The sequence below is a fragment of the Musa acuminata genome, chromosome BXJ1-3 (genome assembly GCF_036884655.1).
Source record: "Musa acuminata AAA Group cultivar baxijiao chromosome BXJ1-3, Cavendish_Baxijiao_AAA, whole genome shotgun sequence".
NCBI lineage: Eukaryota > Viridiplantae > Streptophyta > Magnoliopsida > Zingiberales > Musaceae > Musa > Musa acuminata.
This window is the reverse complement of record NC_088329.1, coordinates 32,468,064-32,495,237: the sequence shown is the minus strand read 5'-3', so window position 1 is coordinate 32,495,237 and position 27,174 is coordinate 32,468,064. Positions and strand designations below refer to the sequence as shown.

General features: G+C 39.2%; 2 protein-coding genes across 6 annotated transcripts; one reads left to right on the top strand and one right to left on the bottom strand.

Moving 5' to 3' along the window:
* Positions 1-22,491, bottom strand: LOC135624819 (protein farnesyltransferase subunit beta-like). Of its 4 annotated transcripts, none has more exons than XM_065128825.1 (14): positions 22,230-22,491; positions 20,902-21,046; positions 20,638-20,762; positions 9,574-9,609; positions 7,428-7,510; positions 7,280-7,333; positions 4,820-4,871; positions 4,677-4,741; positions 3,739-3,795; positions 3,548-3,620; positions 2,408-2,494; positions 2,163-2,343; positions 1,038-1,141; positions 1-399 (listed from the first exon to the last, which is right to left on the bottom strand). In XM_065128825.1, exons 2-14 carry the CDS (start codon positions 20,906-20,908, stop codon positions 163-165), a joined length of 1,161 nt encoding a protein of 386 aa, XP_064984897.1. In that variant the 5' UTR covers positions 20,909-21,046; positions 22,230-22,491; the 3' UTR covers positions 1-162. The 4 variants fall into 4 exon arrangements, with proteins under 4 accessions (XP_064984897.1, XP_064984886.1, XP_064984875.1 ...); XM_065128814.1 differs by having other exon boundaries at positions 20,902-21,033; XM_065128803.1 differs by having other exon boundaries at positions 20,902-20,988.
* Positions 22,492-22,804: 313 nt separating this feature from the next.
* On the top strand, positions 22,805-26,553 carry LOC135624800 (uncharacterized protein At4g28440-like). Of its 2 annotated transcripts, none has more exons than XM_065128748.1 (3): positions 22,805-22,865; positions 23,419-23,644; positions 26,058-26,553. In XM_065128748.1, exons 2-3 carry the CDS (start codon positions 23,422-23,424, stop codon positions 26,246-26,248), a joined length of 414 nt encoding a protein of 137 aa, XP_064984820.1. In that variant the 5' UTR covers positions 22,805-22,865; positions 23,419-23,421; the 3' UTR covers positions 26,249-26,553. The 2 variants fall into 2 exon arrangements, with proteins under 2 accessions (XP_064984820.1, XP_064984832.1); XM_065128760.1 differs by having other exon boundaries at positions 22,824-22,964.
* Positions 26,554-27,174: the final 621 nt, after the last annotated feature.

Sequence of the window (27,174 nt, the reverse complement as noted above, 5' to 3'; positions counted from 1 at the left end):
TAGAGACAATACTCTTCATTCCAGGTAAAATAATCAATATCATTATCTGCTATACACCATCCTTTTGGCAGGATTGAAGGACTACGAGTTCTCTTCAGAATGGAGTCTAAAGAGATTAGTTTCAGTAAGGATCGATTGCATTTTGAGATAAAATAGCTGCTATCAGAGGCAGGAGAAGAACTCATGTGATTTGTAGTATTTATTGAGAACAACATTGTAGAGAGGATGCACGGGCTCTAACAGGTTAGCATAAGGACCCAACACTGCTCTTGTTGGTGGTGGTACACTAGCATCTTTTGAGCAGCTATACTGAGACACCGACAAACCACTTAGGCAGTAACATGAATGGTAAAAGTCCCGTTGTTTGCCAGGCTTGTCCTTGAACCCTCCCTCGAGTACCTACAGACACAATGTTTTAGGTGCTTTAACTATTGAAATGATGAACAAAAAGTGCTGGTGATCAACAAGTATACGAGTAACCAAAACTATGCGATAAGTTCAGCTGCTGTAAACATGAAAAGAATAAGACAGTGCATTACGTTACACAACTATCTAAAACAAAGTCAACCTACATGTATAAATGAACTTTACACTTCCCTCCTATTCTAGAAGAAAATATTATAATGCTGTATCCAGGTAAAGCTAACAAAACCATAGTTTATTCATGCAGGATATCCCAGAATATGTTAAAATGAAGACCAAAAATTACATGACAAATATAGATTATTTCAGTCTGTCTTCAAATTTTGCTTAAAATATAAAACCATCAACTGAATCCTCAGTTTTTAGATTAGATAAATTATGTTAAGCTCATCAAATCCTCTTGACGACATTGGAACATCAGGCTAATCCTTTTGGCAACACCAGCGGTGATGATTGATGTATAAAAGACATGTTAAGACTATATTCTAACTAATGGGAAGTCCCTCAAGTTCTATAAGCACAAACACCTGAAATATTTCTCAAATCTCATAGTTTTTGGCATCAAACTTTTGAATACTCTTGAAACAGAGTTTTCTTCATTATTCAGTACATACCTGTGAACATAGGAGTATATATTGCTGCAAGGCAATACTTTGGAATAATGGACCACATTCAGTTTGTTTTTCTATGAATGAAAAACCAAAATCTGAAAGTCCTCCTGTTTCAAGATCATTTTATAAAAATCAGCACAACAATAATGCCTAGAGTACAGGAATGCAGTTGAAGCAAAGCACCAGCATATATTTAAAAAAAAAAAAAACAACTAGAGAATCAGTATCTGTTCCATTGCAGAGCACATATATAAATAAGTTCAATACTGAAGAAACAGGTGAGTCTTGTAATAAAATAAGAAAACAGAAAGGACAGGAAGTCATTGTTCAAAACTTTTTAAATCCCAAGTTGTCCACTAGATTGGTCTTTAGTTGCAGACCACTCATCTTTCCTCACTTGTGTGTCTTCTTCTCCTTAAATACTATTACCCCGAACTCCACTTTTGTGCTGCAAGAACAAAAGATATCTTGTCCCTACTTTTGTCGATTCAGATGAACCCACACAGTTTGACTTACCTTATCCAGGAACAATCTTGATAATAGGTTTACTTCATGTTGTCAGTCAACTTTATAATCCACTACTTTGACAGCTCAAAATTTCCTCAGATTGTGAAAACTTTAAATGTTAAAATAATAGGTGGCAAAGCACTAGATAAGTAGATACTATATCTCTTCTCCTTGCACTTTCGATAGCTTAAATGGACTCATAATTTCCATAAAACCATTGATCATCTCAAAAGAAAATAACCACATAATCTTTTACCAAATCAACAACAGAAATGTTTCAACCAACAACAAAACTGAAAAACTTTACCTGATAGTCTACAGCTTCCATGACCTGGACTAGTTATATCCATCAATAACATGACCACCATATTTCATCAGCAATTTTATGGATCAAATTAGAAGTTACTCTAGTCCGAAAAAGTCGGGATAGTCCTTGATCACTATAATATAGATAGCACTAGCAGATAACCAGCCATTTCTACCTCATGTCATCTGAATCATTAACACAAGTTTTTCTGGTGTATTAAGTACCCACATAGCCCTTTAAAGAGATTCGATTCAAATAAACGAGGCAGCTACAAATAAGAACACCTGCAATTTCAACACCTTTGCAAAGTCTACCTTCAATTTTAGCATGAGAAGTCCCAGCTCCGTATAAGTTCCCATCTAAACCAGTTTCCCCAGTAGTGAAGTTACATGATTTATTACACGCAACAGATGCCTGCACTCGGCCGATAAAAGATGACTCCAGCTGTTTGTGAAGAATCGGCGATAGCCTTTGTGCCAAAACAAGAGCACCTCCCTAGAGAAATTTGATTTCTGAATTCTAAATTGGATGACTAAGAACCGCAAAGTAAGATAATTACCTGCCAAAATGAGTAGCAACCATCAACCAACTTATTTACTCGCCCTTGAAAACCACACTCCACTCCTTGACGAGATGCTACCCAGTCCTAACCATACATCACATACAGATACCCTTAGGACTCGAAAGTTTCAAAGCAGCATCAATGCCTAAAAGATAAGATTAATGCAATGAAGAACACAAATCAAAGCTCACAGATATCAATTAACAGATATGATACTAGAATTTGTGACTCAAAGTTTCTGGGAACAATATAGTGGATGACATCTGTTACGACTACAAGAAAATTTCACTAAGCTAAATCGTGTGCAAATAAGGCACAAATATTTAACACTTCTATTCCTGGATAAACTTTATAAGTTGATCACAGAATCAGCATGCATTTGCATTTATCAATAGGGAACCATTTCATAATAATTAGTAAATTACCAACACCAGAAACGGATGCTGGGAGATGGTGCAAGGTCAAGCAATAGATTATATATATATATATATATATATATATATATATATATATATATATATATTCTCAGAAATTAGAATATGAGAATAGCTACTGAAGCTTATAATGGTGTATAGATTTCTAACAACTTCATATACTAGGATAAGATATATAGCATGAATTGCAGGGAGAGCTTGCTCCATGCCACCATGTGCCACTTATTAGCGATGGCATGGGCAGTAAATATCTTATCAAGCTAAGCATGCATAGGCATAATTTAGGACATGTGCCAAGGCATGCATGTTAAAATAATGGCTGCAAGCACACCCCCTAGTCATTTATCTTTGTATGTTTGTATGCACATGATATAAAATTCACAGTAATCTCTTGAGCTTCACATAAGCCACATCCAGGAAGTACAATCTCATAATGAATTCTGATCATTTATCTTTTTGAACATTTGTTGCAAGTTATTTATTACTTATTACATACTTGACATAGTGGAGATGCATAATTAAAAACTTTGGCAGTATGCAGAATTCACAACACATAGGCTAAATCCCTAAGGTACTAAATTGACAGATAAACCAAAAAAATGGCAGGCATTATTCTAAATTTACAATTAAAAAGATTCTGGACTAAAATGCATGGCAACATAAATTGAGATTAAGCATCAAGAGCAAATGAGAAACTTCTTACAACTAGACTAGGCAAATCCAGCCTATCAGCCTCATTAATCAGAATCATTGCAGCCAGCCCACAGAATGTGTACCTTTAAGAAAAACAATGCGTTGGGGACACATATATAACATACAAAAAGTTCTAAAAGGTTCTGAACACAAAATGGCATAGGCAAAACTAAAACTAATAAACTTATAAAAGATATATACCCGCCATGAGCTTCTGAACCAGGCTCTCCAGCAATACCACCTTCATATGTTTGACAGCTGAAACAAACAGAAATTTGATTGCAACTGCATTTCCATAAATTGAGGGGAAAATAGAAGTATAGAACAGTAAAAAAACCAAAAATTAAAAGGCAAAAAGCTTTGTTATGAATACGGAACTGGTAAAGTACTTGATTATGGTATCGCTGTGACAAATTAATGGTGCATCACAATATTCATGTCCAAAAAAGGTGTTATTACCATGAAGCTTTCAATATTTTACAAGTATACATGTGCAGGTCCTGACTTATGAATCACTTTGAAAACACAGACTGAAGCATGAAAAATCAGTACCTTGATTCGCAATATAGATGAGTTAGCAATGCATATAATGATTGCTATTCTCCTGAGAGGCACTTCAACCCAACAAAACAGAGGCCACAGCATCTATGCCTCATCACTTCTGTTGTTGCTTAAAACTCCATCCACAAGTCAATGATGTAATTGTACTTGTTTATAAGGTGAAGCACCACTATCTTGCATATATTCATTGAGTGATAAACCATAAGCATTTATTATTTAATTGGTTTGCACTTTCAACCTCAAGGCAACACATCCTATTTTTGATGTCTAAAGATTGATAAAGTTTTTAATAGCATCAACTACTTTGATTATAGATGTAAAATTTTCAAACATATGGTGGCGAGTCACTGAGTGTGATTGATGACATGACTAAAGAATAAACACATAGACACAAGTTCGAACAAAGAACCAACATTTGATTTCCTAGAGGCTTTAGGTTCTTGTCATTTGCGGCCTATAAGGTAATATTCAGAGACATGAAAGCCATCAAAAGGTTCAATCAAAACCATAAAGAACCCTAAAGGAAATCCCAATGCATACAATCTAATTCCTTAAAATTTCAAGTAAAAAGGACTAGCCTCAAGATGTAATTTCCGAGATCTTTTACCAGCTCAACGTCCAGAACATTGAGAATACTAGCAACCTGGTTTCACAAAGAATTGAGAAGTGATTCAGACAAAGGACAGTGGAACGAAAAAAGGTACGCATTGCTGAAGCTAACCGAGATTGCAGTGTAGCAAGCACGAACATCAATTTCACCTCCATCATGCATTCTGACAAATAAAAAATGCTTGTCACTAGAATAGACAAAATTATCAGTAATAGATAATAACGAAGCAAACAGATTATTACATAACCAAAGAAGAGTCAGTTTGTTTGTCCACTGTTTTCCAAAATATTCATGGCAAAATTTCACATCAGAATATCAAACTTCAGAACCTGTTCCTCAAAATTGCAATACCAAAGTGCAAGATGACAATTGATTTCAAGACATCAAAACTACCCAAGAGAACCTAGATTCAAAGGAAATAATTCAAATATATATAGAGAAATTGCTTTAATGTGACTTGTTCATGATCTCCTGCAGATTTCAATTTCTACCAACCAGGACAAATTGATAAAAACAAAATAATTCTGAAGAAACCAGTTTATAAATTGTAGAAGCACCTTGGAATGAAAACTGTGGATCATGATTAACAGTTGAATAACTTCTAATACTATACCCTTTGATTGTCACAGAGACTATGTTGGGACAGTATGTATGGTTCCTACAGATACATTGCACCACAATACTCAACCGATAGAGATTGAGTATCTAAAGCACTTCATCCAAAGTTCTTAAGCACATGACACCAAAGTTCGACTTGATTGGATGTTTTTAATCCAAAAATGATCATTTTTGTTGTTTCTACCATACATTTAATGCTTAGTGCAAAGAGGTACACCTCAATAATTAGGCGAGAAAATTTGGGGCCATAGACTGCAAGATCCAAAGAGCATAAGCCACATAACATGAAAACACAACTTTTTTAGAATATGAGATTGACAATAGAGGCTGCCATCAAGTCAAATCATTTAGAATAATCTTCATGTCTTGTAAAATCCAAAATTTTTTCTGCTATTACAACCAAATATTTAACACTTCAGTGTACAGTTTAAACATATGATATCAATTGTTGAATCTGCTTGTACAGGATTGAAGTGAATATATGTACAAGGGTGTTTCTAGGGTAACTCAAAATCAAAATGCTGATTCAGCAATAGCTTTTTAAGAGAAAAAAAACATTTGAACCATGTTTTAACATATCAATCAACCGGCATGCAATAATATTGTACCGTACCGCCTGTACTGGTCCGTCAGCAAATCGGCACGCGGACCACTCGCTACCGGATGGTATCATGCATTTGGTCCCATGTTGGACGATACGGGGCTGTACCGAGCAGTAATAGTCGAAATTTTGATCATTACCTACCTGTACTGGTTGGTACCAATCGATTTCAACAAGATACTCGACGATATAGTTTCGATCGGTACTCAACGAAATACTGGTCAAATTTATGCATGGAAGGGGAAGGGGAAGCCAGTGGATGATTTTGAGCAGATGCGATAGAGCCTACACGATGTATACACAGAACAAAGCTCACTGTATTCACAGCCGTTATATTATGGAGAATCTTACGGCCAATAGCAGTACGGTGATAGTCGGTCATACTTCTCCGAGCAACAGTATGATACGGAGCAACATACCAGTAGCAAAAGTAGTTCTGACATTCACTAATACATGCCTCAGGAGCCGCCTCGGACATATATGATTCATGACGATCAATATATGACCATTACCACATTGATGCACCGATGGTATACAGTGTATCAATACACTATGTCGTGGGATCAATTTCAGGATTAGGTCCGACAAACATATCATATTGATATACAGATACATAGGATCGAGGACCCCGATCTACCACTCGTGGAGGCTTGTTGTTCATTTTGGTGGTAGAATAAGATATATCTACATATATAGTTAGTTAATTCATTTGAATCTTAGAGTTCAAGTTGTATGCAAAATAATATAATAATTCAAATAATTTTTCTGTAGATAATTCAATATTAACGGAAGGACGATCCGGAATGGACCGAAATTGTGAACCTTGCACAAGACTACTCTTCAAAACTTGAAAAAGATATGTGGCACTATTCTTACCTAATTTACATTAGTTTTGCTTAAACTATAATAAATGTATATTTATTTCTAACTTAAAAACCTTATCTTAACTCTTTTTTTTATTATTCAGGTATTTTCAGAGGGTTTTATGCCTATTTTAGGTGGATCGTACTCAGCAAAGCTCGATACACCGATACGATACGAGATTAAGAACCTTGCTTGTATGTACAACCTATATTTGTTGGGCCAAACAAGCACCAACAACGAGAACCATAAGCCTGGAGCTACTTAGTACATCATATTAGTTCTTTTTTCACTGGTACCAGGCAATGCAAATCAGAATAGCACTTAATATCTAGGTACACCAGTCCAACCAATTGCCAAAAGGGTAAATTGTACAATAAGAGAATGAAAAGATCACTTGACACAAGCTTCAATGTTCTCTTTCATATACACGTCATGCAAATTACTTCCTTGCATCCAAGTATGACTGAGAAATTATAAATGAACCAAACCTGAATGCACCGGAAGAATCTTTCATCCGCAGCAAAAACTTAAGCAGATTTGCTCTGATCAGACAAAAGATTCTGAATTCTGTTAGATTCTACTTAAATGTCATATGTGAACAAAAAGCAACAGAAGCGGTAGAGTTAGATCCGTGACCTATTTATAGATGACAATGCCATGTCACTTCCCAAAGTAACAAGTGTGTTAACAGCAGCATAAGTTGTTGCAAGATGAGGCATCTAAGGAAGTAAGCATTTAGTTAATGCTCAGATAATCTAAAATAATGGTGATTCTGAAAATAGAAATAGATTTGTCCATGAATTTGTCACAGATATAATCAAGACATCAATGATGAGCCTCACAATAATTGCAGATTAATCATCTGTTTCAGATTCATCACAGACAACAATGAAATAATTGATGATTAACTAAAAGTTCATCTTGGGATCCAACTTTACCTGAATCTCCCTCATAATTAGGAAATTGTTCTCTGGAAAATTTCTGCCCTTAAAGATTCTAAAAGTACTTTGTTGATAGATTTTGTGAAGAGTCAGTCAATGCCTTGTGGATAAATGTAAAAGCCAAAAAGTTTCCACTGCTATGTTCCTCAATTTGAGGAACACGATCTGCAACATTCTCACCCAACCTCAACACATGAAGTTGAAAAGAAAGATGATAAAGCTCAAAGTGATGCTTCAACATGATCCCAGCCAGCCACTCTGATGGCTCCATGAGTTTGATGAGCAGGAAGTTGATGCAGAGCAGCTCTCCCACATTTGGACAGCTCACAGAAGGGCCTTTCAGTTACATTGTATTTTCCTATTATTATTAGATGTATTTTTTTCCCATTTCTCATCACTATTTTAGATCATGTATAGAAACATACTTTGAGTTAAATACCTATTTGAAGTCCTAATTTTGGTTTATAAACAAGGCTGACAGGGTCCACAAGCCATTAAATGACATGTCCAGAAAATTTACACCATTCTTCAGATAGAAATATGTGGGATTCCTAAATTTCAAAAAACTCTCTTTTGATATGTTATTTTTGTTTACTATACAAATGCTCTCTTTTCTTTTTCATCCTTTGGGAAGTCCATTATCCTCAAACTGATTAATATTACTGACAACAGGGCATCTCCTATTGTTTTTTTATCCCTACATTCCTAAAGTGTTCTACTGCTCCTGATTATAGCTGCTTGTTTAATTTTCTCATTGCACTTGAGCAACAACCCTAAAAATCATGGAATATGAGTTCTATACACATAATATGAAGTTATGAACACCAATTAGTCTGCTGCTATCAAGATGAGACCTCACTGCAAGTCGCAAACCTTCTCTTACAAGGGCTGAAGTTCTTAGGCAACAAAAAGTCTCCATATGGGACAACATGGAAGCAGCAAACTTCAACTTTAGTAGCAGTCTAAATCTATGGCCTCAAGTAACATCCCTAATGTCTTCAGTAAGTCTCTTGTATCTTCAATCTATTCACTTGAAGACCAAGTTATACTGATCGCAAGTCTAAAAGTAGACATTGATCCTATCCTTTAGACTCCAAAAGGCCATAAAAGAAAACATTTTCTAAATTCTGAATACATGTATAAATAAAGTCCTAGCAAGACTAGACCAAAAAAATGAGAACAATGCCCCTGGTCTAAAGAGAAATAGACCTCGATAAATCAATCCAATCATCAGTGACTCAATTGCACAAAAGCATACTCTACGCTCAATCCAAAATATATAATTATGTTCCACCCATTTCTTAAATTTATGCTTCCTTCTGCTTAATAGGCTAGTCCATTCAATTGCAATAAATAAGATGAATTTCAGTTATACAAGGTATGAAAGTCAAGTTCAGCTATCTTTCCTAGTGTTACAGACTTACAGTAAAGCATGCATTGTTCCTTTGTAATAAGAATGCACTGAATCTTGCTCAAGCCATACATGTCAGGATTTTAATTGAGGTCAATATTATACAAGGATGGCACTGATGACATTTTCTATGCCCTGAACTTGTTCCTCATTCACAATTTCTTGAATCACAACTTTCTCAATCATAATGCTAATTAGATATTTGCCATGGTTGAAGGAACTCACATAATATTCAATAATTTTCTACATATTATGTGCATACAATGCAACTTATCAATTATAATAGATATTTTTACTGCAGTACAACTCATAAATTATACTAGAGTTCATTTCATCATGCATAAGCTAAAAATACACTGGCTGTTTAGAATTTTAACTGTGATTGTACATCCGATAGACAAAGAAGCAATTGAAATAAGCAAGAACAAACCTGCCCTGGTCCACCACCATATCCACCATATTTGTCCTGTAAACCATTCAGAGTAACAATTTTAAAAAGGCATTTGCAACCTGGCCAAACAAGCAATACAATTTGATCTTTGAAGATAGAGTCATTATAACAATTAGAACACTCAATCTTTCACCAACAACTAAATTGTATTTATTCATAGATACCGATGAATAAAGTGCCATTAACTTCATATTAGAGCTAATAATTGAAGAATTCTTTACTAGCATAATAACAGGTTAGGATACTGCAGTGATTTAAAAAGGCGCTCGGGCGAGGCGAGGTGAGGCCCGAGCGCCTCGCTAATCTCCCAGACGGCGCGCTTCAAACAGGCGCCGCCTGGGCGCTCGCCCGAGCCCAGGCGCTGGGCACTTCAGGCGAGCGCTTGGGTTAACCAAGGCGACCGAACCAGGATTTTAAGTCTGGTTCGGTCCTGGTTCGGTCTATGATGGTTAGTTGGTTCAATCGAACCAGCTGAAACTGATATAAGTGACAACCGAACCCTAACCCTCGTCGCTGCCAATCCCGATCCCGATCCCGCTACTCATCGCTGTCGTTGCTCGCAAACGCTGCCGCTGTCGCCGCTCGCCGTTGTCGTTGCTCGCAAACGCTGCCGCTCGTGCCTCCCGCTGCTCGTCGCTCCTGCTCCTGCTGTCGCCGCTCGCACCTCCTGCTGCTCGCTACTCCCGCTCCTGCTCCTGCTGCCGTTGCTCGTCGCTGTCGCTGCTCGTAAACGCTGCCGCTCGCGCCTCCCGCCGCTCCCGCTCCCGCTGTCGCTGCTCGCCGCTCGCCGCTGTCGCTGCTCGCCGCTGCCGCTGTCGCCGCTGTCGCTGCCGCCTTTCGCCACTACCGCTTCCTCTTTTCTCAGTCAGCAGGCTCAGCACCCTTTTACACTTCCTTTAACAGTATACGTATACTGTATACTGTTAATATTATTAAGTTTATTTGAAATGATTAATTTTCAATACTGTTAATAGATTAATAATATATTATTTTGATTTTAATACTGTTAATTTTTATTTATTTGAAATTATTGCTAGGTTTCAACATAAATGACAAGTGTACAGAGCAACTCAATAGAGTCTCCAATGACATCAAAAAAAGATCCTGCATGAAAGTATAATTATTTGAAGGATCCGAAAGATCCTAATGTAGTAACTTGCATATTCTGCGATAAGACTACTAGAGGTGGTATTTTTCGTGCAAAACAACATCTAGTAGGAAATTTCAAGAATGCAGCAGCTTGCAAAAAGTGTCCACCTGAGGTAAAAGAAGAGTTACTGAGTTATATGAATAAAAAGAAGACACAAAAGAATGAATCTTACGGGAATTTACCAGAAGACAATGTTGAACATCTCAGGGATAAAGAAGAAGATTATTCTATGAGTATTAACCCAAGTGGAAAAAAAATATACAACAAAAAAGGAAAAGAAGTTATGAGTACTAAGAAGGGTAAAAAAGGACCGATGGATCTATATATGTTTCAAGAATCCCATAAACAACAAGGGCAAGCAGGAGGCTCAAAATTTAGACAAACAAATATAAGTGATGCTTGTGATAAAGAAATAAGAGGAAGAACAATTCAGCATATTGCTCGCTTCTTCTATCAGGCTGGTCTTCCCCTTAGTACAACTCGTTTAGACAGTTTTAAGGATATAATTGAAGGTATTAGAAGATATTGGTGCAGGATTAAAACCTCCAAGTTATTATGAGATGCGAGTTCCATTACTGCAAAAAGAGTTGAATTATACAAATGACTTACTAAAGGGTCATAAAGAATCATGGGCAACACATGGTTGCTCTATTATGTCAGATGTTTGGACTGACAGGAGGCGTAGGAGTATAATTAATTTTATGGTTAATTGTTCCTTAGGGACTATGTTTGTGAAGTCAATAGATGCTTCATCTTTTGTAAAATCTGAAGACAAGATATATGATTTACTTGACAACTTCGTGGAAGAAATTGGAGAACAAAATGTCGTTCAAATCATAACCGACAATGGAAGCAACTATGTTTTAGCTGGTAATATTCATCTTTTGAATTTGTTAATTATTTTATCTTCAATTAAGTGTATTAAACTCTTAAGTCTTATCATTTTTGTTATCCTTTGTCTCAGGTAAATTGCTTGAATAAAAAAACAGCACTTGTATTGGACTCCATGTGCAGCACATTGTATTGATTTAATGTTGGAGGATATTGGAAAGATCTTAGAAATCAAGAAAACCTTAGAAAAGGCAATTTTTGTTGTTGGATTTCTTTATAATCACATTGGGGCTTTGAATATGATGAGAGAATTTATAGGGAATAAAGAATTAGTGAGACATGGTGTCACCCGATTTGCTACTTCATTCTTGATATTACAGAGCGTGCATCGTTAAAAACATACTCTGAGAAACATGTTTACCTCTGAGAAATGGGTGACAAGCAAATGGGCAAAAGAAGCAAAAGGCAAGAGGGCTGTTGATATCATCTTAATGTCATCCTTTTGGAATCATATAGTTTATATATTAAAGGTAATGAGCCCTCTTGTTCGAGTCTTTCGGTTGGTGGATAATGAAAATAAACCTGCAATGAGATATATTTATAAGGCTATGGATAAAGCAAAGGAGACGATTAAAAGATCTTTTAATGAAAATAAAGAAAAATATGAGAAAATTTTTACAATCATTGACGAAAGATGGAATTGTCAACTTCATCGTCCCTTACATGCAATAGGATATTATTTGAACCTGAATTCTTTTATAAGATTAAATCTATTGGATTTGATGCAGAAGTTTTGGGTGGGTTATATTAGTGTGTTGCAAGATTAGTTCCCAGCCTTGAGGTTCAAGATAAGATTATTCATGAATTATCTTTATATAAAAATGCTGAAGGTTTTTTGGAATTTCAATTGTCGTTCGATCGAGGACAACTACGTCTCCAGGTATTAATAATTTGATATAATTAATTTCATATATATTATGTTACTATGTTATTGCTAATAATAACATAAATTTTGCAGCTGAATGGTGGAGTCTATTTGGAAATTCCACCCCGAACTTACAGCAATTTGCTATCAAAGTACTTAGTTTGACATGTAGTGCTTCGGGTTGTGAGGAAACTGGAGTGTCTTTGAGCATGTAAGGATCACTAAATATTTTTGTTTTAATTAATTAATTAATTTAGATAGATGTATTAATATATTTTTAAATTATATGACATGACAGATTCACTCGAAGAAAAGAAATCGGTTGGAACATCAACGATTGCACGATCTTATTTACATAAAGTATAATCAAGCTTTGAAGGCTCGTCATGATTTGCAAAATAGATTTGATTCAATCTCATTGTAAGATATTGATGATTCAAATGAGTGGTTAATAGGAGAAATGAGTGCTAACTTGCAAGATGCTGAAGACGAGCTTGTATTTGAAGATGATAGATTGACATGGGAAGATATGGCAAGAGCTTCAGGTGCTGGAGAATTACAAACATATACACGACAGATGTCAAAGAGAAAAATGAGTGCAAAAGCATCAAGCTCGACTCCTGCTATTGTTGAAGACATAGAGAATGAAACATATCTTGATGAAGAGAAAGGAGTCGAAGGATAAGAAGAAGAAGACGAATTCAATGAATATGATTTGTGTGAAAATGACGATAATATTGATTTATGATGAATGACTTTGATATAAAATTTTATTGTTTTGAATTTTGAAACTTTTTGTTAATGTGACATTGTGATTTTGTATCTTAGATTTTCTTAATTTAATAGCATATTTTTATTTAAAAATTTAAATAATTTATATTTATTAATTATATTATATATTTTTATATTTTAGCATCTCGCTTCGCTCGGGCGAGCGCCTAACGCCTCGGGCGTTTTTGGACCTTGGCGCCTTTTGGCGCCTAGCGCTTTTTAAATCACTGGGATACTGCAGAAGAACAAAAGGGAGAAACAATTACCCATACGAGGGAAGTGTATTCTACTGAAAAGCCACAGAACAAGCACTACTAGAAGGCAATGAATGATTAAATATTTGATTCCAGCTTAAAAGTGTAGTTTGCCTTTGCTTCAGTACCCTAAATTTATGATAATGCTGAAAACCACATAAGCAAAGGCAAACTTTTTGGTTGTTTTCCCTTTCTGTTATTGGAGCTGCTTAAGTGTAGTTTGCCTTTGCTTCAGTACCCTGAATTTATGATAATGCTGAACCCATACTCTAAGCAGGATTAAATTGAACTTTTTGGTTTAGAAGTATTTTCCCTTTCTGTCACGAACGGTCGTTGCGCACCTGCAACAACTCCGTTCAACGAACCGTTCGTCGCTCTCATCTACATGTACAGCTGCTTGGCAGCATGTTTTGTCTCAGTTTTAAGTCCTTTTGCTTGTAAAAATGTAAGTTCGAACAAGTTGCAGCGCTACAAAGCGACCACTCACCGAACCGAGCAAAACAGCCCCAAAACAACTCTGTTTTCGCATGCCACGGGCTGTTTTCTGCAGCCCACTACCGCACGCGAAACGTCAGCCATCTTAGCACCCTAGAACCACCCGGGTGGCACCATGGGGGATGGGGCTTCGGTATAGTGTCGGGCATTGAACAACCTTTCACAAGTTCGCACGTTACCTTAACAGGAACTTGTTGTCGCGCCCGACACCCGGTGAGCAACTGTTTGTGAACTTACAGCTGTTCGTTCAACCCTCTAAAGTCCTTATTTTCCCCCTCTCCCTCTTTTCTCTTATGCACGCAAGGTGCTCACTGAATTGTTTGTAAATCTTCCCCTTTTAGCGAGACGTCGGGACTTGTCCGTCGCTCGTTCTTCGAACTAATCAACTTTCTCTTTTACAGGTCCTTCGGGACCTGCAAGAGGTTGCAAGTGGGTTGATCTTTGCAGACGCAAATCGCAAGGGCCAAGCGCGACTTAGGCAACGCAAGCTAAGTTCGCGTCTTTGCCGCAAGGGTGCCTCGCGACTTAGGCAACGCAAGCTAAGTTCGCGTCTTGGCTGCAAGGGTGCCTCACGCCTTAGGCAATTCCAGCTAAGGCCGCGGCATTGTGGTATCAGAGCGGGCAAGCACTTTGACCGAGCAGCGAAGAAACTTCGCAACTTCACCATGGCAAAGCATCATGGGAATCAAGCAAGACGGGGCAAGCCGGACCCTTGCCCCAAGCAGCCGCAGGTGGGCTGCAAGTGCACACTCACTCTCATGCTATTGGAGCTGCTTAAGAGGAGCGCGGCGACGAACATGATGAGCGAGAAGTTAACTACTCTCCGCGAGCGAAGGAGGCGCAATCTGGAGCGCCAACCGGGAAAAAGAGTCATAAGGAAAGACTCACAACGACGGAAACCCGCTTGGATGTTCTTGAAGCGAGCTTGGAGGAACTCTACTATGGCCAACAGAGGCTTGTTGGGGTAGAGAGCTCGCAAGAAGAAGCAGAGTCCAGGATCGACAAGGTTGAGGCCCTAGTCGATCAATTGTCAGATGACACCAAAGACTCCGTACAACACCTGTAGGAAGTTGTGGTGGAACTCACTTCAAGGGTCACCATGCTCACAAGAGCACTAAATGCGGGAGGAAGCAACACCCGCGTTGCACCACGACAAAACTTGAGGGCACCCGAGTCTCATGGTTATGGAGGGGCCAGAGATGCCAAAGAGCTCGAGAATTTTCTGTTTGACATGAAACAATACCGGAGAACACAGAGTTTGTCGCAAGAAGGAAGTTGAGACAACACCGCCAGAGTACTTCCTTTCGAGACTACGTGAAATAATTTTCTGCGCTAATGCTGGACATACAGGATATGTCCGAGAAGGATATGCTGTTCAGCTTCCTCGATAGTTTGAAGCCATGGGCTCAACAAGAACTTAATCGAAGGAATGTCACCGATGTGGTCGGGGCAATTGCTGCCGCAGAAAGGCTCACCGACTTTGTTTCCTCTGAAGACCCGGGAAGAAGGAAACGATCTTCAAGCAATCGCCCTCCAAAATATTCTTGAGGGAAGGAGCTCGGGGGCGAACAAAGGAAGAAGAGTTCCCACAAAGGGCTAAGCCCGAAGGGCAAGACCTCGAAACCTGGTGGATGCTTCTTGTGCGGAGGGCCGCACATGGTGAGGGAGTGCCCACAAAAACAAGCACTCAATGCTTTAATAGCTTCCATCCACCCCCCCAGATCGGACAAGGGCAAGGCTGTCGCTCTTAGTTCGAGTAGTTCTGAATCCAGTAGCGACGACGAGTCGTAAGGACCCCGGATGGGAGCAATGCGTTTGTTGAACGCCATGCGGGGTCAAGTGGGGGAGAACACGAAGACAAGGCTACAAAAAGCAGGAAGTTGTGAGCTAATGTACGTAGACATCAAGCTCAATGGCCAAACGACCCGTGCAATAGTGGACACGTGTGCTACCCACAACTTTATTGTCGATCGAGAAGCAAAGCGACTTGGGCTAATCTTGGAGAAGAGCCCAAGTCGAATGAAGGCGGTGAACTCGGAGGCCAGGCGAATCTTCGGGTTAGCGAAGGGAGTTCCCATCAAGATCGGAACATGGAGAGGGAACACCAACATGATGGCGGTGCCACTGGACGACTTCCAAGTGATTCTTGGAATGGAGTTCATGCACACGACGAAGTCGGTGCCAATGCTGTTCCTAAACTCGCTGTGTATGATGGGAGGTGACGACTCCTGTGTGGTTCCCATCTCTCGGAGAGGAACCAAGGAACCCCAATATATATCGGCATTGCAACTGAAGAAAGGGGTGCGAAACGGTGAATTAACATTCGTGGCTACTATGAAGCTAGAGCCACTTGACGAGAAGGTCATTCATGAACCTGCTGTGGTGGCCGAGAAGGTCACTGATGTTATGCCACCCGAGTTGCCGAAGACTCTTCCACCACACAGAGGCATGAATCACAACATCGAGCTGGAGCCAGGAGTGACGCCTCCAACGAGACCACCCTACTGCATGCCCCCGCTAGAGTTGGCAGAACTCAGAAAGCAGTTAGGTGAACTACTAAGCGGTGGTCTCATCTGTAGCTCTAAAGCACCATTCGGAGCTCTAGTTTTCTTCCAGAGGAAACAAGATGGGAGCCTCCGACTATGCGTCGATAACCGAGCCCTCAACAAAGTGACGGTGAAGAACAAGTATCCCATCCCGCTCATCGCGGACTTGTTCGACCAGTTGGGCAAAGCCAAGTATTTCTCAAAACTCGACCTTCGGTCGGGGTATTGGCAGATGCGCATTGCTGAAGGCGACGAAGCGAAGACTACCTATGTGACCAGGTATGGAACGTTTGAGTTCTTGGTGATGCCTTTCGGCTTAACCAACGCTTCAGCCACGTTCTGCATTCTCATGAACCAGCTATTCAAGGAGTATTTGGATAAGTTCGTGGTCGTCTACTTGGACGATATCGTCGTCTACAATCAAACGCTTGAGGAGCATGTCAAGCGCATTCGGACAATTTTCAAGGTTCTTAGGGAGAACACTTAGTTCGTGAAAAGAGAGAAATGCTACTTTGCCCAAACGAAGATCTTATTCTTGGGGCATCGAATTGGTGATGGTTCTATTCGGATGGGCAAATCAAAAGTGCAAGCGGTTGCGGAATGGCGAACTCCAAAGAAAGTGCCAGAGTTGAGATCTTTCCTTGGTTTCGTCAACTACTATCGACGCTTCATAATAGGGTATTCGAAGCGTGCAACTCCACTGACGGAGTTGCTGAAGAAGGAGCAACATTGGAAGTGGTCTGACAAATGTGAAATAGCATTCCAAGATCTGAAGGCTACTGTTCTGGAAGAACCGGTGCTCAAATTGCCGGACTATGGGGAGCCCTTCGAAGTCCATACAGATACTTCAGACTTCGCTATTGGGGGAGTGCTCATACAGGAGGGTCATCCGGTGGCCTACGAGAGCCGCAAACTCAACGAGACCGAGCGGCGGTATTCAGTGCATGAGAAGGAAATGATAGCGGTGATCCACTATCTACGAGTTTGGCGACACTATCTTCTCGGATCGCAATTTGTGCTGAGGACAGACAACATCGCTTTGAGCTATTTCCAAACTCAAAAGAAACTCTCCCCAAAGCAAGCACGATGGTAGGACTTCCTGACTGAGTTTGATATGGCAATGGAGTACAAGGCCGAAAAAGCAAATGTCGTGGCCGATGCATTGAGCCGAAAAGTGGAAGTGAATGCCATATAGTTAGAGGGCAGAGGCCAAGCAAATCAGTCGCACTCCACTTTCCTTTCCAGGATCAGGGATGGACTATACAATGATCCTCAGGCCGTAACCCTGATGCAACTCCTCAAAGAAGGCAAGGGACGATGATTTTGGGTCCAGAAGGGACTCATTTACAGAAAAGGGAATAAGGTTTATGTTCCTCGAGTGGACAATTTGAGTTGTGAACTCTTAAGAGAGTGTCACGATTCCCTTTGGGCTAGACATCCGGGTATTTACAGAACCTTGGTTCTCGTGGAGAGGGCCTTCTACTGGTCGAAAATGGGGACTGATGTGGAGGAATATGTTCGAACGTGCCTCACTTGCCAACAAGACAAGGTGAAGCAGCAGAAGTCGGTGGGACTTTTGGAGCCGTTGCCAGCACCAGAAAGGCCGTGGGAGAGCATTTCCTTGGACTTCATATCAAGTTTGCCGGCAGTAGAGGACTCGGATCGATACTCGTGGTGGTCGATCGATTTCCAAAGTATGCAACTTTCATTGCTACACCCCTACACTGTTCAGTAGAGGAGGCGACCAAGTTGATGATGAAGAATGTGGTGAAGTATTGGGGAGTCCCGCACAATATCATCAGTGATCGAGACGCTCGATTCCTGGGACGATTCTTGACCGAGCTATTCAAATTGTTAAGGTCTAAGTTATACTTCTCCACAAGCCTACACCCCTAGACGGATGGCCAAACTGAAAGGATAAACTCGCTCCTTGAGCAATATCTTCAACACTACCTGAGTGCCAACCAACGAGATCGGGTGAAGCTGTTGGACATAGCCCAATTCTCCTACAACTTGCAGCGGAGCTCTACGTCCAACAAGAGCCCCTTCGAGACCATCACAAGACAACAACCATCAACTCCTCACACCTTGGCTATTGGGTATATTGGGAGTAGTCCGTTAGCATATCACTTTGCGAAAGAATGATACCGAAATGCAGATATTGCGCGGCTTACTTAGAGAAGGCGACCAAAAAAATAAAGAAGTGGGCAGACTTGGGAAGGCGACCGCAGGAGTTCAAAGTCGGCGATTTGGTGTTGGTAAAGCTCCAACCAGCATCACTCCAATTCTTCAAGAACAAAATACACAAAGGATTGGTGCGCAAGTATGAAGGGCCCTTCCCAATTATCAGCAGGGTGGGCAACGTCTCCTATAAGTTGCAGCGTCGGCATGGCTCAAAATTCACAATGTTTTCCACGCCAGCAACTTGAAACCCTACCACTCAGATCCGCAAGATGCTTCCCGAAATGTTCCAACTCGACCACCCCCCACCAGAGCCTCCTATGAAAAGCGAGTTGAAACCATTTTAGCGGATCACAAGATAAAGCTACCAAATGGTGCTGAGCAGACCAAGTACTTAGTGAAGTGGTGAAAGCTTCCCCGAACCGAAGCCAATTGGGAGCTTGAAAACGCCCTACGACATGAAGAAGCAATCATCAACAACTACCAACAAGCGTCGACGAGGGTATCAACAGTTTAAGTGGGGGAGAATGCCACGAACGGTCGTCACGCACCCGCAACAACTTCGTTCAACAAACCGTTCGTGGCTTTTGCATGCTTTTACCGAGATATGGCAGCATGTTTTGCCTTAGTTTTGTGTGTTTTTGCTTGTAAAAATGCATGTTCGAATAGGTTGCAGCACTGCAGCTCAACCGCTCGTCGCGCCGGGCCGAACTGCCCAAAATAGCTTCGTTTTCGCGTGCAACGACTTGTTTTCTACAAGCCGCAGCTACATGCGAAACGTTAGCCATCTCAGCACCCTAGAACACCCCGGGTGGCACAAGACTGGATGGGGCTTTGGTGTATTGTCGGGCGTTGAAAAATCTTCACAAGTTCGCACGTTAACTTGACGGGAACTTGCCTCCGCGCCCGACACCCGGTGAGCAGTTGTTTGTGGACTTGCAACTATTCGTTCTACCTTCTAAAGTCCTTGTTTTCTCCTTCCTCTTTTTTTTCTCTTGCACTCAAGGTGCTTGCTGAATTGCTTGTAAAGCTTCCCTCTCCACGAGACGTCGGGACTTGTCCGTCGCTCGTTTTCAATCTAATTAACTTTCTGTTTTATAGGTCCTTCGGGACCTGTACGAGGTTGCAACTAGGCTAAACCTTTGCGGACGCATATGTTGCAAGGACGCCTCGTGACTTACGTAATCCCAGCTAAGTCCGAGAAGTTGGCGCAAGGGTGCTTCACGACTTAGGCAACTTCAGCTAAGTTCGTGATTTTGCCGCAAAAATGCCTTACGACTTAGGCAATTCCAGCTAAATCTATGACAATACGTTCACAGAATGTCAGCAATTCATCTCCTTTGACCTTGTTAACATAAACAAACTTCACTTAAACCACTTTTGGATAACCCTATGAGGATTTCTTAGTGTAACAACAAGATATCAAATTACAAACATAAACAAAACGTATTCAAATTGTTTTAAGAAAACCTTAGTATTGCTTTGAACTTCAATCCTCACAACACAGTCAAGATCATAATCGTTGAGATTTTGTACTAGATACTTTCATGTTATCCCACAATAACAGATTGGAATATAACTAGTTTTTGTAATTTGTATAGGATTTATCCAACTTCATTGAAAAGTGCAATTGTAGCAACAAACTCTTTATATAACATTAACAAATAATTTTTCAAAAGGTAACAGATTTTATCTCATTATGACTGATTTCTAGGAGGACTATAATGGAAGCTCATAACTTGACTCATTAAGTCAATAAAAAATTATCTATATGTAGAAGTAATAAATAACATGCATGAACTTTTGCTAAAAAGGTTTCCAGAATGATGATCAATGACACTGATACATAAGTAACTCAGAAGATAAAGTCATTTTATGCCAAAAAGAAACCTCAAGTAGAATCTTAGACCTCACAGTGGGACAAAAATTCCACCACACTGTCCTCAAGTTCTGAGTGGAGAGGTTCTCCCAGTAAAGCAATTGAGTGAATAATCCAGTAGCATAGCCAAGGTCGACTGCAATTATCAATTATAAAATGATTTAAATGAAAACAAAAAAAATAAAGAAATCAAATGCTATTCAAATGGAAATGGTTATGTAGAAAAAAAAAAAACATTCATAAATATGTTACCAACACAGAAAAATCCATCTTACTTGGCATCTAGCACATGATAGCTCGGTCCAAGAAGTCCGAGTCCTCTTGTTAAAAACTCGATGTGTGTGTCACGCCAAAGCTCTAGCCTGCACTTCTACTGATTTACTTGAAAGGTTCTTTCCAAATTTTTGCTAGACCAAAGGACTGAATTAGGACATTCAAATTAAAAAGAGAAATTTTGATGCATGCAAAAAACTTATAAGCATTAAATAAGCATTGACTACCATGTTCTCTTCTTAAGTTAGACGTCCTCAATTTGTTCAAATAAAATAAAGATAAGGACAAAAGGTGGGAAGTCCTTTTCTACATTGAAGTGTGCTGAGTTTCATAAGCATATTTACATCAAATACATGCCACATACACACCACACTGGTAAGTAAACAGCAGCAGATGTGTGAATTTCGGGTTATAATGTAGTTCTCTGGAAGCATGGGACTTCAGATATAGGCAGATATTGTTAATGCACGTAAGCTGATTTTCTTTTTATTATAGGTAGGCTTGATGTCAAGCAGTGAGCACAAAAGACTTAATCTTATAGCAAATAGTACCTGTGGTGTGTTCACTAAGATGAATTCTTCAAGCCTTAATTCAAACATAGGACAAGTATATTGATTATTTTCCATTTCCTTACAAATATCAATAGTTGCCAACAAGATGATTTTGGTTATTTATGTCAGTATTATAGAATAAATAACCTGTATATTTAATGCAAAGCCAGCACTTTGGTTACAATCTTCTCCACTTAATGTCTTAATGTGCTAGTCATAGCTTGGAATTAGACTGCTCGCGAGGACTATTCAAGTAACCCTTTCCAATTCGAGCCTCTCATCGTGCTCAACACTAGGTTAACTCTGGTAGGAGCTTCCCTACAACCTTGTAAGACTTATTGGTCTAGTTTCTTCTTAAAACGCTGGGAATGAACCATCTATTCTCCCGTTAAGGAATCTTAAACATTAGAAACCACCACAAGAACCTATTTCAAGTAATAATGGCTAACATAAGATGTTGTTCGTTCAACCAGAATTATCTTACTGGTTTGTTTCCGACCATGAATCTTTTGCAACCTTCGAGCGACAATAGCCTTGGACCAAGATTATCTTGTATTATTTGATCTGACGTTCACATTTTCATGCAAAGATAAAGAAACGGGCAAAGAAATGTGGCTAAATTCTTTGTCGTTGTGGTCGAACGTACTAGGGTTAAGAGTCTGAGCAACGGATGACCTATGAACTTTCTCGAGCAATCACACCTGTATGGGAAAAAGGATTCCAGGTCGCGGAAGATAAATAAGGGTTTCCTAGCAATGATCGAAGTGGGGAGGACTTACATGAAGGACTGGGTGTGGGGGGCGATGCCACGGAGAATCCGGTAGATCTCGAATACTTCCACCTCCACCTTAAGCTGCTCCAGCTGCGTCACGGTGAGCCTTCTCGGCCCGTCCGAAGGGGAGGGAGGCGGGGAAGAGGTTGACGATGAGGGGGGAGAAGACTCCATGGCAACGGAACTATCGCTTCTTGGAAGAGAACAACCGGCTACTTCGCTCATCGCCAGTGGGTAGCACAATTCTGCCGACCTTTTGTTTTGGATGCTGCGTCACTGTCGCTTTAAATGTCTCGCTTATTAGATCCGACGGATACTATTAACGCTCAGATAATTGTTTATAATATTATATAAAACCTCAATATAATTACCTATTGGATCCGATAGCCAACCCAGGCGGCGATTATCGGATTCGGATTCGGAATTTTGCCTGTAAGGCTGCAATAGTTGTTTCCAGCGTAAAACCCGACCCGACACGGCCCACTCTTTGCCACCGTTGATTCCCCCTCCGTATTCGACTCAATGGACGATTCTGATGCGCTTTTCCTATGGCTATTTAAGCCCATAGCCACGGCCAATCCCAAATCGCCGAGGGTCTGGTCGCCGCCCACTGTTCTCAGCGAAGGATTCGATCAAAGCTATTGTAAGGCCCTGAAACCCTAAATCTCCGATTCCCTCCTCGAATTCTCACCCAGTGCATCTTCTTCTCCTGCATTCACGTGAATCTGTAATCTCTGGATGGGTAATTCCTACAATCTGTTGTTTCTTCCCGGGTTTGATTTGCATTGCGAGCTTTGGCACTGGATTTGATAAATTGTTTCTTCTATTGCGCTGCCTGACGGTTCTTATGCATTGAGGTTTCGGATTTGTTTATGGGGATTCTGTTTTCGGTTATTCCAGATTAACATCGTTGAAGAATTTGAGAGAAAGCTGTGTGCTTTCTTTCTTGATTTCATGTTTCGGTTATTTGTTGGGTGTTTGCTTACACGGGATCAGATCGTCTAATACAAAATGTGTTAACAACCATCATTATATGATTGAAGTGGTTGTGGTGATTGTTTTAAAGCAAAGTTTATCTAAGGATTAAATTGTGATTTTATGCATGTTGTTCTCTGGATCACTTGCAAGGAAGGATATTCTATCGGTTATTGAGTAAAATTGCAGGTCTGATCGAGTTATGGGTTGGTAATTTGCAGAAAATGGCTGAATCAAAGCCTGCCATGAGAAAACCGGAGTTTACTAAGGTTAACCAGCTTAGGCCTGGTACTAGTGGCCATACGCTCACAGTGAAGGTGGTGAGTTCAAAGACAGTGCTGCAAAAGGGGCGTGCCGCCGGTTCCCAGGTTCGTCAGATGCGTCTAGCAGAATGTCTGGTGGGGGATGAAACTGGAATGATTGTCTTCACAGCCAGGAATGAACAAGGTAGATGTTCTTATATTATGTGTATGTACGTATGCATGTTTTATGGTCCAGTAAGTTCACTTTGCGGTTGAGATTGAAAAATGAAAAGAAAAAAAAGAAAATTGTTGAGCAAAAAATGAGAAGTGTGAGATTCTTGACATAGTGTTGCTTCTACCTTGTCTCGTTTATGATGGTTGCTTTTACTTCAAATTTGCCAAACTGTAAAATTTGATCCGGCAAACAATAACTTCCGTTTGAGCTGCTTTTAAAGGGGCTCATTCATTATCCTTAAGAAATTAAAGGGAAGGACAGCAAGGGAATCTCCCAGTGTGATAGTTAGCTAAATGCAGGGAGCTAGTTCTTGCTCCTATTCATGGTAACATCAATTAAATATTTGACTTGGAAGGTCCATGATACTAGATATCTCCAATAGTAGTGGTTTTTAACTTCATGTTGCAGGTGATATTTGCTTGCAGGAGCTTCTGTTAGGAGATGACAAAGAAATCTTTCCTAAAAGTTATATTATGAAAAGAATTGGTTTTTAATATCATTATGAGGCCATAGAAGTTTTTCTTTAATGCCATACATATTTGGAGATGCTCCCAAGCTTTTTGCTGCTAATGGTTCTAGTTTGATTATGGTGTATTCTTTTCCCCTAAATTATTAGTTTTATTTCATTATCATTCTGTATGTTGTGTCTTTGTTATCTCTGCATTATACTTCTGTGATAATCAACTTCTCTATTACCGTATCTAAATCTGACTGTTGATCATTTTTTGTTGTCAATAATGTGGGATTTGCTATGTTACAAACAATTGGATCACTGTAATAATTGGCAGCAACTAGTTTTACGAGACCCATGAATAGAGATCCTTTTGCTAAACCCAGATTATGGTGTCTATATGGCTCAGTTAGTTGGCATGACCTTGTGCATATTCTTTACATCTTCAGAATCTAAAGTGTGACTGCTACTACATGAAAAGCTGAGGCAAATGACTGTTTCAAATACAAGGAGTCTGTGTGACTTGTTCACTTTTACTTGGAAAGAATATGGGGAGATAAATCTATAATAACTGCAGAATTTTTTTTTTTTTAATTTTGTTGGTTAGAATTTAGAATATTGGTGGAAACAATCTCAGATTATGAGGTAAGGCATACAAAGTTATTTCCAGGCATCGTGTTATTAGAAAGAGAATAAATTTGGATGAAATATTTTTCTGATACAAATTTGGTTGTTATATTTTTGTCTTCAAGTTGTGGTACTCAGGATGTTGCTTGTTAATTTAAAGAATTTGGCTTATTTATGTTCACTCTGATGTTCTCATGTTAGTGCATGCTTTTGAACAGAATACCAATTTTGGAGACTCATATTAGGAAACTTGTATGCTTGTATTACTGTAGATGTGAATGCTTGGTCTGATAGTTGAAATATTTCACCCAGATCTGTGCTTGCAAGTCCATGTTTAACATTGGAAATATTTTTGTAACCAGAAGTTTGAGCTATTTTAACAACGAGTTTCTAGGTCATATAAAAACTGATAAGATCCTTTGACATGTTATTCTTAGAATACGTTGAATATTTAGGAGAATATTTAGGAGAGTTCAGGGTGCAGACACACAGCAATTGGGCTACCCTGACAGCCCTTGCTTAGTTGTCTTCAGGAGAATACTTAGAAATACAAGTCGCCTTGTAACCAGGAAAAAGGATCAAGAAGTGAATGCAAGGGGATAACAATAAATTTTTTTTTAATATCTGCTTTGATATATCAATTCAGTAAGGAGCCAGGATGTTTTTAATACTAATTTACATTGTCAGAAGTGCACAAACAAATAAAGCAGCTAATTAAGCCCAAATCATCACCTAAAGTCATCTATCAGAAAGAAAAACCAAGCTGTGGCTTAAAGGTACTTCAAACCATGACGGATAATAGATGGCGGTTGATTTTAGATTGTTGTTTGAGGTTGAAGGTTGGAAATCTCCAGTTGGTGATCTTCACCATTCACCAATAACACCATGTTCTGGCTTTAACGTACTTATAATAATCATCACACGCATGATAATGGTGATCGATCTTAGATGGTTAAAGTTGGAAATCTCCATTAACAAGCTCTTGTGTTCAATTAATTTTAGAATGGATTTAAAATATTTGGGAACTTTCAACCAACAAAGAAGGATGGTGGATATTAATATCATTTAGACATGACTGTATAAATTCATATCACTTTCAAGATTTTTAAAAAATTATTTTGCCTCTTTTGAACCTGTAATTGGAGGGAAGGGTTAACTCCTCTTATCTACGATTAACAGCTCATTATGAGTGTCTTCAGTGATGTGAGGTGCTTGGTACATGTCGGCTAGCTTCCTTTTCTTTGATATTACATATGCTACCTATGCTGTTTTTGAATACTAATTCTTGGAATTTCATAAATCCAGTGGATCTGATGAAGCCAGATACAACTGTAATACTCAGGAATGCAAAGATCGACATGTTTAAAGGATCGATGAGGCTTGCTGTGGACAAATGGGGCCGTATAGAAGTCACAGATCCAGCCAATTTCACAGTGAAAGAGGACAACAATCTGTCTTTGATCGAGTATGAACTGGTGACCGTTGTTGAAGAGTGACCAAGATATGGCTACCAGAGCCAGTTTCGGCAGAGTGTCTCTTCTCTCTTGATGCTTTGTTGAGGTTGCTCTGCTGAAGTCTCTTTAGGCCATAAGATAAAGACTTGGGTAAGATCATGATGAAGTTACCATCTGGAGATTATAAAACCCAAACCCTGTCAATGGAGGTACTGCTCGCTGTGATCACCAATCTGGGGAGAAGGTTTGGTAATTGCATAATATCACTCCTATCTAGATATTGTGTATTTTAGAATTTCATGTCAGTTACTCATGGTTTTAAATTCGATGATGACAATTTTTCTTTTTTTCTTTTTTTTTTTAAATTAAACAAACTTTAAATCCTATGGAATTGTTTCTACAGTCAGGATATCATTATTTATAGGTAATAATATCAGCTTCTCCTAATACGGACACTATATGGTATTTAGAGGAAAAAGCCTTAGGTTATTGGACAACAGTCATCGACCACGTCCAATTTCCATCTACATGTGTCTTAATTGTATCTGTATTTTTTTCATTCATCAATTGCTCTATATGTTTTAGCAAATATAGTTTCAAAATCTAGCATAGGTAAAGCCATATTTATATATCTATATGTAAGTGTTTATGCATATAGTTTCTTCATAGTCTCATCCATTGTCAACCATACCCCTAATCGAAGACCAATAGATAAATACCAAGTTTCCTAAATGCGCTTCTAAGGCCAGAAGCTTATTTATATGCTAGTCTCTGTCAAGACTAATTAGTGCATTGTTGTTATTTATATACTAGGCTATGCTAAGACATTCAATTTAATTACTGTCTCAATGCAGCATAAGTAAAATGTGTTCATTTCGAGTCAGCATCATGTCATTTCATATAATCAAAAACTTTTTTTTTTAATCTCTATTAAAATATTCAAATGGCATATGCTTTATCATCGGCAT